A 12919-nucleotide genomic window follows, 5' to 3' on the forward strand; every position below is an offset into this window, starting at 1 on the left:
CTGGAGCTGGCCCAGCCATCCCCCTTGCTCTTTGGAGGGGAGGGGGGTTGGGATGCTGCGGTGGGGGTGAGGCCACCAGGTCTGGCCTTGACCCACCCCTCCCCCCTTCCGTTGTTACTCTCTGCAGGGCCAAGGTGGTGGTGGTGGTGCTGGGGAGAGGAGCAGGCCTGATGCAGTGTGGGGGAGGGAGGGGGGAGGAGTGGAGCCCGAGGCGGGGCAGAGAAGCTGGCCTGCCACAGGAGTGGGGGGAGAGCAGTGGGCCTGGCCTGGCCAGACACGGCAAGGGGAGGGGAGGAGCAGGCTTCCTTCTTCCCTCTGGCCCAGGCCCGCTCCTCCTGTCCTCCTGCTGCTGCAGACTTGGCCCAAATTCTGATATTATAAAAGCCTACATCTTTCTGTCTGTCTGTCACGCTTTATTTACACTCTGATTGGCTGATGGAGACAGCCAATCAGAGTGCTCCAAGAGTGGGGGAGCAGCCCTGCAGTACAGGAGGGGGGGCAGCACACAGCCCCTTCCTGCCAGGTGCCCAGCGCCACACGCAGCTGCCCTCAGCCTGCCTGGGGCTGCTTCTGCCTGCTCCGGACAGCCCCGCACAGGTTGTGAGCGCCTGCAGCGTGGGGGGCCAGCTGTAGGGTGGGGGAGGAGCCGCTTTTCTCTGCGCAGGGAAGGAGCCCAGGGAAAAGCTGAGTGCAGGGGTTGGAAGCGGCCCCTCCCATGCCCGGTGCCCCACGCTGCAGACATTCACAACCTGCATGGGGCTGTCCGGAGAAGGCACAGGCAGCCCCATGTGGGCTGCAAGCAGCTGTAGCACAGGGCACTGGGTGTGGGTGGGGAGGGGCCATTTCCCCCCCCCCCTCCACACACACACACTCCGTCCTTGCCCGGGTTCTGCCCCCTCCCCCCCACCCCCCCACAGCTTACCTGAGATTCCCCCGCTGGGGCAGCCACATGCTCCCAGCTCAGAAACCCTGGGTGGGGCTTCAGGCAGCCAGGCAGGCCCCACTGTTGTTGGAGCCTGCTGGGCTTCCCCTGGGTCCTACTGCCCTTGGTTCCTGTCATTTTTGACCAAGGGCATAGAAATATTAATTTCTTAATTTTTCTTAATTCTTAATATTAATTTTTTTAGGGGCCCCATGGGCCAGATAGAATGGCCTTGCGGGCTGGATCCGGCCCGCAGGCCATATTTTGCCCGCTCCTGCCTTAGATGGTGGCACTCCATCCCAGTCTTCCCCCCAACCCTGCTCCATTCTTGACGGGCAGTTGGCTTGTATTAGAATAAAAGCCTTAGTCTGCCTGTCTGCCCATAATGTTTTATTTGCACCCTGATTGGTTGTCTGGCAGCCAGTCTGAGTGCAGATAAAGCATTATGGACAGGAGGTGGCAGCAGTGCAGTGGAGTTTGGGGGCATCCTTGGAGGCAGCAGCGGGTAGTGTGGGCCCAGACCCCAAGCAGTGGGGGGCAGACGGAGGGAGCGGCCGCAGGCCCAATGCAGTGGGGAAAGGGGGAAGGGAGGAGCAGGCCTGAGCCCAATGTGGTGGCAATGGCAGGATGGGTGGGGGAGGGGCCCGACACCGATGTGGGGAGAAAGAGAAGAACAGATGGGGGTGGAGGAGCAGGGCCAGGCCCCAAGCACAGGGTTGCAGGGAGGCAAGAGGAGGAGCAGGCCCAGGTGAGGGGCGGGGCTGACACAGGGCTCTGCCCCCCCATCAGGCTTGACAGGCAATTTGCTAGTTCCTTCATAATCATCTGCTTGGGGCTCCTGTTCATCTCCAGCATTCCGTATTAGGGGATGAACAGATGGGCAAACTTGTACCGAATCAAAAGGCAGTGGGAATGAAATAGGACTAAGTTACCATCTACTGCAGGGTAGGAACACCCATACAGACAGTTGCCATATCAACTGCTCTAGGGTGAATTCCCACTCCTTTTAACTTGCTCTGACTTGTTTGTCTGTCCGTACATGGATTGTTGCCCAAAGAGCCCTGCAGACGTGTGATGAGCTAGGAGTGCTGTTGTTCTTGCTCTCTTCCCCCCCACCCCCATTCCCCAGCTACTGTAATTTTGTGTGCGAGCAAAAAGGAAAAAACCGCTGAGTAAAAGCAATGACTCCAGAATGACCCTGCCCGAGTTTGCGGGCGGTCAATTTATGGGCTAATCCATATTGCTTGTTACTTTTTCTCCCAGGGTGAAGTAACCAAAGATAAGCCATGACAGCACTTTTTTTTAAATTATTGATGTTTAGTTTGTCTGCTTGACGTCAGCCCTGCATTTGCAGTTAAATCAATAGCGTCCTTGAGCCTGAGCTTTCCTGCTACAGCCGTGACATGTACAGCAATGGCTTCTTTTCAGAGATTTGAAGTGTTATTTGCCCTTTTATTCAAGGAAATGCAATCTCTCTTTGGCAGGGTCTTGGGGTAGTTCTGGGAAACTGCATGCAGGCCCCTTAGGGCTGCAGAGCACTGCACTCCTGTGGGCCAGAGATCTGAACAAGCTCCAGTGCAGTCAGCCGTTGCTATAGGGCAGTGGTCTCCAACCTTTTTATGGTGAAGATCAATTTTTTTAAGTAAGGGGCACCCCAGGATCTACCACTCCCACCCCACTCCCTGGCCCCCAGCCTGCCCCTACCCTGCATCCTGGACAAGCTACCCAGGCTCTGACCCTACTTACCCAGCCTGGCCTGGGCAGCAGGGGGTGTGACTCAGCCCAGCCACGTGCGTCCTGCTGCTCCCAATCATGGAGCCTCTGACAGACTGCGATCGACTGTCAGAGGCTCCACGATTGACCAGTTGATCGAGATTGACTGACTGGTTGGTGACCACTGCTATAGGGGATGGTCATAACCCCATCATCTGACCCCAGCAGTCTTTCCTACCCAAGCGCGTGGAAGGCTGGACCTGATGATCTCATGAAGTCCCTTCCTGCCCCTAACATCTATGAGTTTACAAATCTGTGAGAAGCACCTGGTGTTCAGGAGCATTCTTAATGATTGTGGTTTGCTGTTCTTGCAGGATGATGCTCGGCAACTATTTGCACTCTCTTGCACTGCAGAGGAGCAGGGAATCATGCCAGAGGACCTCGCCAATGTGATCCGGAGGCTGTGGGCTGATAACGGAGTCCAAGCTTGCTTTAACCGTTCCCGAGAGTACCAGCTGAATGACTCTGCTGCATAGTGAGTACCTCTCTTTCATGCCCAAGCCTGATGGAAACCAGGGCTAACAGGTGCCAGAGCCTCACACGGTGTGTGTCAAATGCCAGCTTGTGCTGAGCATGAAAGCCAAGGCTGCATCACACCCAAGGTGGCTTTCTGCCTGTGATTGGAACACAGCCCATGCATATCATCCTACTCCATGAATAAAAATTTATATATGCAATTAGCATGATTGCTTTGACCAACAATTGCCATGGTGCCATATCATGAGACTACTAGCTTTGTTGGGTGATGCAACATAGTATGCCTTACAGAGACCTTTTAGATCAGAGCAATGTATAGCTGTTGAGTCAGAGGGGTGGTCTTAGCAGACACTCCCAACATCGATGTGAGGGACATGAAGGATACCAGTTTCACATTATAGAAGTGTTTTTCTTGCTCCATTTGATTGTTTTTGTTAGTTGCTATGGAACTACAAAGGGGTTAATACCATCAGCCATAGATTGCGTGTATGCAGGAAAGCATATGATAGCTTTCAGACAATATTGAGAACTGTTGTGAGACCTCTGTCTGCAGCCATCTCCGGTAGGCCTGTCTTTGAGGCCTGTCTGCAGCCATTAGTCTGGCCACAAACAGAAAACTGAGTGGTAGAAATGGCCACCTCTGAAGAGCAGAATCTGAGCGAGAGTGGCAGAGGCTGCAGGCATGCAGCTGCCTCCAGTTCCAGATGTGAGATGCCTGGGATAAACTGGGCCACCTAAATTCTAGGTCAGAGAAGTGCACGCATGGAGCCCAGAGTGTTTTAACGCCCCCTCCCCTTTCCTGCTGTTGTGCTTTATTCCTCCTGTTCAGATTAAATGATACTTTGTTTTGAAAAGGCTCTTCAGTGTCTCTGCATTCACATGGCTTGTTACTTTCAAAGGGGAACTTGGCAGGGCAGCTGAATTTGGATAGGATTCATAGATTGTAAGGCCAGAAGACACCTTGGAAGATCATTGGGTCCAGCCCCCTGCACGAAACAGAAAAGATAACTGGGGTCAGGTGACCCCAGCAAGGTAACTGGCTAGTCTCCTCTTGAAGATTTTCAGGGTAGGTGATTGCACCACCTTTGGAGGGAGCTTATTCCACAGTCTGGACACCTTGACTGAAGAAGCTTTTCCTAATGTTGAGCCTGAATTGGTCTTCCAGGTGTTTGTGGCTATTACTCCTAGCTTTCCCCTCAGGTACCCTGGTGAACAGTTGCTCACCAAGTGCTTGATGTACTCCCCTAGTCTCAGCCATCTTTTCTTCAGGCTGAAGAGTCCCAGATCTCTCAGCCTTTCCTTGTATGGCTTGCCATGTAAGACTCTGATCATATGGGTGGCTCTTCTTTGGACTCTTAAGCTTGTCCGTGTCTTTGTTGAAGTGTGGTAGTGCCCAGAACTGGACACAGTGCTCCAGCTGCGGTCTCACCAGTTCTGAGTACAGCGGGAGAATCACCTCCTTTGTTTTGCTGGAGATGCATTGATTGATATACGCCACAGCGTTATTTGCCCTGCTGGCTTCGTCATTGCGCTGCCGGCTCATTCATGCTGTGGTATGAATCTTGAATGTTGAACCCTGGCGTGGCAACTTTGCAAGATTCTGCCCTGGGGAGACGTAGGTTGTAGGAGGTGCTCTTGGACTAGGTCATACTGCAGCTGGGCCTGAACCCTGATGACTGGTTTGTTAATCACTAGGCCTATGCGAAGTGGTTAGTATTCACTTTGGTTTTGGATTGGGCTGATTCAGGGGACAGTAATTCGATTTGGGACAGTCAAATAATCCAGATCTCTGAATTGGATAGGCCCCATCCCCTGCCCACTCTTCCAGCACCATCAATGGTGGCCTTGCCTGGCCCCAGCTCTTAAAAACAAAAAAACAAAAAACAAAAAAACCCCAACAACAACAAAAACCCTACTCACTGGCTCCTGCTTGGGGGGGAGGAGATCCCCATACTGTGTGGTGGGGCTCTGCCATGACCCCCCAGAAGCCCTGAGGCCACTGCAGTAGCTGGTCAAGGCAGCCATGGGGGGGTGGGAGAGTGGTCGGGGGATGGGAACTTGTGGTAGAGCTCCCCCCACGCAGTGAGGGGTAGCGGGGAGCGCCCCCCCTGCTTGGCAGCAGCTGGTAAAAAAGGGCTTTTTTTAAGAGCTAGGAGCTGGGGCCAGGTGGGGCAGCCATAGGGGGGGCTGGGGGAGTAGGCAGGGGATGGGGCCTGCCATGGGTCCCCCCCATGGTCCCCTCCCCCCCTCCAGCCCTCTCCCCACACTTACCAGCATGGAGTCCGGGTCCAGCTCCCTGCTGCAGCCAGCAGGGACTACCCGAATCTCCAAAGCTCTCCGAATCTTTTCTGAATTGGAGAGTTTCAGATTGATTCGGACCTTTTTATTGGTCTCATGATTCAGTTTGGATTTGGAGATTCAGCTGTCAAATTGGGCCAAATCTCCTCCAAATCAAATCTGCACCTGAAGCTTCACACAGGCCTATTAATCACCACAGATGCATTCCTTCTTCACACACCGGAGTCTCTCAAGTAATCTAGGTGGAATTTATGGGGTGAGGCGAGCCAGTGTAGTCCTAGGAAAGCTTCTTTAGTATCTTTTGTATCAGCACATAGCCAGGTGCTTTCCAAGCCTCTCCATCCCATGGGGAAGTCCTTGGGACCTTTCTGCTTGTTTAACATTTAGATGGTCCTCTAGAGTCTCAGCTGGAGGGCTGCTTAACACGTTTTGGTGAGCTGTTGAATACTGCAGGGTTGGCTGAGCTCTGCCCCCTGGTCACCATCTTGGGACTGGAAATCCTGCTCCCTGACTTGACATTTGCCACCAGAAATCCCTCCCCTTGCTCCCAGAAGTACTCCTTTTGGGAAGGTGGTTTGCCATCTTGCAACCGGAAAATAAAATAAATTATATACTAAAAATCAAACATCCTCAATAACACTTTAATTTTATTTAACAAAAATATTGTTAAATGTCCTGATGTATGTGTATTTGTGGGGTGTGTGTGTGTATAGAGGTGATTGCATAATAGCTCAAAATGAAACAAAGTCTTGTATATTGAGGGGTGTGGTGGGGTATGGGTGGATGGGTTTGGGGATGTGTGGGTGGGGGGGTTTGTGGAAATGTGCAGGTAATAGGGTTTGTGGGATGTGTGGAGGGTGGCTGGGGGTGTTTGTGTGGGTGCATATCTGGTGGGGTGTGTGCGAAGCAGTAAGTGAGGCTCCCTCCAGAGGCACATGGGGGTTTGTGGGGGGCGCTTGTAGAGGGGTGTGGGGGATGGTGTGGGTGGGTGTGGTGTTTATGGGGTATGTGATTTGTGTGGGGGGGGAGGGTGTGGTTGTGGGGTTTGCATGGGAGGCTTTCTGGGTTTGGTGGGGTGTACATGGGAGCCCCCTGCACATGTTCCCTGAGGCAGTCAGCACCTGCCCCCACTCCACTACAGTCCAGAGCCTGCATATCCTGCAGCACCTCCCTGCCACCTCCAGCTGCGCGTAGCCCCAGGATGCCCTGTGCCCACTCTGCACTGCCCTCCCATGGCACATTCTGCCACCCCTGGGCACGCAGTGGGGCTGAGATGGCTCTGCAGCGGGACTGCCTTGCTAGGCAGCCCAGGTGGCAGCAGCTCCTTCTGGCTGCCACCGCCACTGGCCCCATCCCCGTGGTACCAGTGGGGGCCTGCATGAAGCCCCACCCCACACCTGTTCCAGACTTGCCTGCCCAGATTCAGCAATGGTGGCAGTGGCTGGGCACAAATCTTTGCTCAGTGTTGTGGGGGAAAGCAGCCCCCCCGCCACTGCCAGCACTTCCTGGTGCAGCTAGCAGAGCCAGTGTTGTGCCAGGCTGCTCTGCGTCTCCAGCGCTGTCACCGTTGCCTCCAGGTCACCCAGTGGGGCAGCAGTGACCGGGCAGCTTGGCATGGGCTCTGCCAGCTGCACCAGGAAGTGCTGGCAGTGGCAAGGAGTAAGGACCACTTTTGCCCTGCGCTGAGCAACAGTTTCTGCCCAGTCCCTGTTGCTGCTGCTGAACCTGGGTAGGCAAGTCTGGAGCAGGCGTGGGGCATGCCAGATCAGGGCTGTGGCATGGGTCCCCACTGGTACCACAGGGCTAGGACCAGCAGTGGTGGCAGCCAGAAGGAGCTGCCACTGCCTAGGCTGCCTAGAGAAGCAGTTCTGCCACAGAGCTGCCCCAGCCCCACTGTGTGTCTGGGATGGCAGGACATGCCACAGCCAGGCAGTGTCTGAGCTAGGCGGGACTGAGCAACATGCCATGGGCTGGACAAATCCCCTCCACAAGCTGGATTTTGCCCACCTCTGAACTAGGCCATGCTGTGCCATTTACTGCACAATATTGGTCCTTTATCTCTGGGAAAGCTCATGCTGTTTGCATCAGTAAAGGGGCTTTCTGTCCTAAATACTTGCCACAGTAGCCCCAGAAGAGTGGTGTTGTCAGTCTACTCGCTCCTCTTGTCCTTATTGGCTACCATCTACTGTCTTAATATTCAGTTCCCAATGTACATTAGATTGTACCCATCCAGTAATTGGAGTGTTCTTGTGCTATCACCAAGCTCCTTCCATGGAAGCTTGGGTACCATGCTGATTGATGTTAGGTGCTGCTAAGTTTCCTATTTCAGACCTACTAAGAAGAACTGGATGAGGGTTACAGATTTCCTGGGTTTGAGTGCTGAAGTGTCCATGACTGGCAGTCTAGGAAGGTGGGGGTATCTGGTAGGTTGATGGCATGGGGGGGAGGAAGGTATGTCATATCTGCAGTTTGGTTGAAAAATGTCATAGTCTGCCACTGGCTGGGTGTAGACAGGGAAGCACAGTGGCCAGGGCAGAAGAGTAGGCTTCACCAAACACTGGTGCTGTTCCCACCTTCACCACTGATGCTGGTAAGTCTCATTCCACTCTGTCTGCATTGCCACAATTGTATAATGGGGATAATGATAGTGACCTGACCAGCTTTTTGCAAAGCACTTCAAAGTCTCTGGGTGCAGAGTATGATGGAAGTACAAAATATTAATTTTTATTTGTTGTATGACACTAAGTATTATGTTCAGTCAGTAGAGCGGTAGTAATACGTAGGGCCAGACCCCTGGCTATGGGATGAGCTATCAAATACTTGACTGGCACTGTGGGAAATCTGGTAGATTAGTAGGCGTGTAAGCTGTAATATATCATGGAGCTCATTCCCTCACCTTCATTTCTCTTCTTCTGTCCCTAGTAAAAGCATTTTATTTTGGAAGGCTGAGTGGGTAAAACAAAGCTATTTCCAAGCCTCTTCCTTAGTGCGTTCAGTTTTGTCTCGGATTGGAAACTTCTCTATTCAAAGATGACATTATTGTATTGTCCAGTCTATGGATTCTTAGTAAAGTGTGCCGCGTTGGAGTTCTTGGGTTGTACAAGTTAGAAGTTTAGGCCACTGAAAATCTGGTGGCACTGCTAGGACTGTTCAGTATCATGCAGTGTGGTGTCAAGACTCTGCATTACCACACAGCATCATGATGTGTGGTGACTTAATGGTCTCCTCTGCTCTGCTTTGACCTTTTGGCTTTCCTTGTGGCACATGTTCTTGGAATTCTTGGTACTAAAACTGAACCTACTTTTAAGTACAAGGCAGTGTCCTAAGCTCTTGTATCCCATTCTGTTCTGTTGTTCTATCCTTTCCCTCTCCCCCCCCTCGTCATAGAAAATCAGGGTTGGAAGGGACCCCAGGAAGTCATCTAATCCAACCCCCCCTGCTCAAAGCCAGATCATCCCAGCAAAGACTTAGTTTAGCCAGGTCTTAGAAACCTCCAAGGATGAAGATTCCACAACCTCTGAGTAACCTGTTCCAGTGTTTTACTGCCTCCCTAGTGAGTGAGTTTTTCCTAACATCTAACCTAAATTTTTTTGCTGCAAACTTGAGACCATTGCTCCTTGTTCCATCATCTGCCACCGCTGAGAACAGTCTAACTCCATCCCCTTTTGGAACCACCCTTTGGGTATCTGAAGGCTGCTATTAAATCCCCTCTGTCTTCTCTTCATTAGACTAAATAAGCCCAGTTCCCTCAGCCTCTCCTCAGAAGTCAGGTACCCCAGCCCCCCTAACCATTTTTGTTGCACTCCACTGGACTCTCTAACTTGTCCACATCCTTTCTGTTGTGGAGGCCCCAAAACTGGACACAGTACTCCTAGATGTGGCCTCATAAGTGCTAAATTACAGGGGAATAATGGCAACACTTTTACCAATATGTTAGCCGCCTTGGCAACAAGAGCATACCGTGGGCTCATATTCAGCTTATTGTCCACTGTAACTCCCTGGTCCTTTTCTGCAGAGCCGCTGCTTAGCTAGTCAGTCACAAGCCTGTACCTGTGCATACAATTGTTCCATCCTAAGCGCAGGACTTTGTAGTTGTCCTGATTGAACCTCATGAGATTTCTTTTGGTCCAATTCTCCAATTTGTCTAGGCCTCTCTGAATCCTAACCTTACCCTCCAACATACCTACTACTCCTTCCAGCTTGGTGTCATCTGCAAGCTTGCTGAGGGTGCACTCTATGCCGTCTTCTAGGTCATCAATGAAGATACTGAACAAAACTGACTCCTGGGGCATTCCACTCGATACTGGCTGCCAACTAAACATTGAACCATTGTCTACTACCCTATGAGCCTGATGCTTCAGCCAGTTTTCTATCCACCTTACAGCCCATTCATCTAGCCCATATTTCCTTAGCTTGCCTGTGAGAATGTTGTGAGAGACCATATCAAAAGTTTTGCTAAACTTAAGACATACCACATGCACTCGTCTCCCCACAAAGCCAGTCATCTCATCACAGAAAGCAATCAAGTTATTCAGGTATGACTTGCCTTTGGTGAACCCATGCTGACTATTCCTAATCACCTTCTACTCCAAGTACTTAGAAATGGATTCCTTAAGGACCTGTTCCATGATTTTTTCAGTGACTGAGGTGAGGCTGACTCGTCTGTAGTTCACTGGAATCCTCCTCCTTCCCTTTCTTAAAGATGGGCACTATATTTGCCCTTTTCCAATTGCCCGGGACCTCTCCCAACCTTGATTTACTATGAACTATCTATGGACTACTCTTGGGGTGGGTAAAAATTGTTTACAAAAATCTAACCGATCTAGATGTATTAAATACATTTTAGAATGCTTAAATGTGAACCTTTTGACAACATGTTCAACCTATTATAACCTAAATTTATGGAAGAATTAAAACTAGTTAAGAAAAAAGAAAACTCAAGCAGGACATGTCTAGTACAAGATAAGTCCAACAACTGATGTGGTAGACTAAGCATTACTGGCTAAACACCTGGAACCAGACCTGGTTGATGTGCCAAACCAAAAAGCTGAAGTATTCCATGTTGGTTTTGAGAGTGTTTCTTTCTTTTCTTCATTTTTTTTTTTTTTTTTTTTTTTTGTATTCAACTGTAGTTCCTTCAGTTCAATATCTGATTTTGTTCAGAGCTGAGAAATGGATTTGGGGTTTGAAGAAGTAGAAAAATTTGGATTCCTCTTTCTGCCCAGGAGTTGAAAGTGAGGAATTGGGAGAATGAGATCTCTTTCTAAAATCTTGAACTTTTTCTAGTTGCTGCATTTTCCATTTAACTCACTGACTGCAATTTTAAATGTGAAACTTGCTTTGGTATTTATTTTAATCCAGTGCATTTCCCACCCTGCCAAGTTTAAGATGCAAGTGAATTCCATTTTACATCTAAATACAGTTTGATACAAATCCCAGGTTTTAAAAAAAATCTAGTAAAAAAAGCTGGTGAATTATTCGTTCATCAATATAATCAACATGTAAAAATGAAGGACTATATACAGGGCTGTGTGCAGAGAAGGTTCTTTAGGTAAATCTGATCTCTTTTATTAGGCCAACTATAATAGTTGCAAAAAATCTTGCAAGCCTTCAGGTACAAACACCCTTCTTCAGGCAGAGGGGAGCGTCACAAAACAACTGCTGACACTGCCTGAAGAAGAGTGTTTGTATCTGAAAGCTTGCAGAGAAGAATTTTTCCAAATATTTTAGTTTACTATTTAATAATCATAAATGTTGCCTTTTGTTGTGTATTCCTCTTCTGTTGAGCATGTTGCAATGAGAGAGAAAAAAGACAAATGAGAGGGGAGAGAGATCCAGACACATGCACACGGAGAACCAGGACATGCACAGGACCAGACACGTGTGCACACAGAACCAGATGCACAGGCACACAGAGCCAGGCTCCTGGGCCACTGGACAAAGTCTGCTCTGAGGTGCGTATGTACCCGCCGGTATGGAGCTAATGCTGGAGCCGGAAGCAGATGTTTGCAGCCTCCCGGCTGCAGCCGGCCCAAGCTCTGGGTAGCTGCTGCCAACCATGGCAAAGCTTGCAGCCTCCCAGTCACCTGCTGGGAGGCTGCAAGCTGGGCTTCGTGGCTGACAGCTGCCTAGAGCCCAGGCCGGAAGTGGCGTGCTGAGCTAAATGGCCTCGCGTGCTGTGCTGGGCACACATGCCAGGGGTTGCTAACCCTTGAAGTAGGGTGTAGCTTATGGAAGCTCCTGCCTCTGAATGAGTTAGTCTGAGATGCCGCACTGCCGTGCCTTCTGTAGAAGCCAATGAAAATCGGTCATTCTTTAGGTAACAAGTTTAAAATTGATGACTTTAAGGCAGGGATGGGCAAAATGCGGCCTGCGGGCCGGATGCGGCCCACCAGACTATTCTATCCGGCCCTCAGGGCACATAAAAATTTAGAAAATTAATATTTATCTGCCGTGGGCTGCCTCTCATGCGGTCCTTGATGGCTTCTCAAAACTCAGTCAGCTGCCCTCCACCCAAAATAATTGCCCGCCCCGCTTTAAGGTTTCCTGCTTGATGATTTGAGTTGTGATTAGCATTGATGGTTTGAGTCATTTTGATTTAAATCAGTCCACCCTGCTCATTTTCCAAACTTGTCTCAAGTGTTGATGTGTCAAAGCTGCAATAAATTGAATTGCTTGCATTTACATTTGCTTTCTTCAGGCAGGCAGTGAAAGCTGTCGTGATTGCAAGTTGTCCTTTCTGAACTTCAGATAATTTCTCCCTACAGCTGAGTCTGAGCCTCTGCTTTGGGATTTTCTTCTATAGGCCCATCCCCAAGGTTAGAATCCAGTAATAGGCAACATGACTGTGCCACTAAAACACCCTCTGAACTTGAGCAAGTCATTTTGAGTTCAGTCTTTTTATACACACATCAACTGCAGATACTTCCTTGGCCTGCCGAAGGGTTTTTAAACCCGAAAGCTTGCTACGAAAAATGTTTCCAGCTATTTAAGTTGGTCTAATAAAAGATATCAGATTCACCGAAAGAACCTTGTCTGCCTATGTCCTTAGACCAACACAGCTAAAACCGACCCCCCCTGTCATTTTACTGTTGTTTTGTGGCCTGATTTGATCATGTCCTTTGCCCGTGTTCCAGAGCCTCTGGTTTGCATTGGGCTGGCAGGGTTTGGATTTGCAAGTCACTGCCATGTTGCAATGGATTTTTTCAAGCTGGTCTTCAAACAAGGCTCTCTGTTAACACAGCGAGACCCAGTAGTGCTTCAGCTCAGGGCATCTTAGTGTAACCAGCTTTCTGCTGCTTGGGTCTAATGGCTGTTCTTGGAACAGAAGCACACCACTGCCTCATGCATTCTGTTTCACAAACCAACTGCTAATTTGTTTAACGAATTTAGAGTGGGGTTGTTGGCAAGGTAACCCAGAGAGAGGTAGAACAGTGGGCAGGCCTTTCC

At 50.1% G+C, this 12919-nt stretch overlaps 1 protein-coding gene across 1 annotated transcript in view; it reads left to right on the top strand.

Annotated features, from left to right (window-relative positions):
• GNAI2 (G protein subunit alpha i2) overlaps window positions 1-12919 on the top strand; it is a 185510-nt gene that overhangs the window by 108846 nt on the left and 63745 nt on the right. Inside the window, exon 4 of the mRNA XM_090021061.1 lies at window positions 3010-3170. Within this exon, the coding sequence (XP_089877187.1) occupies window positions 3010-3170 (161 nt within the window). The remainder of the gene's footprint in view (window positions 1-3009; window positions 3171-12919) is intronic.

Source organism: Crocodylus siamensis, chromosome 11 (assembly GCF_052110815.1).
Source record: "Crocodylus siamensis isolate JL-2025a chromosome 11, ASM5211081v1, whole genome shotgun sequence".
In the NCBI taxonomy this organism is placed as follows: Eukaryota; Metazoa; Chordata; order Crocodylia; family Crocodylidae; genus Crocodylus; species Crocodylus siamensis.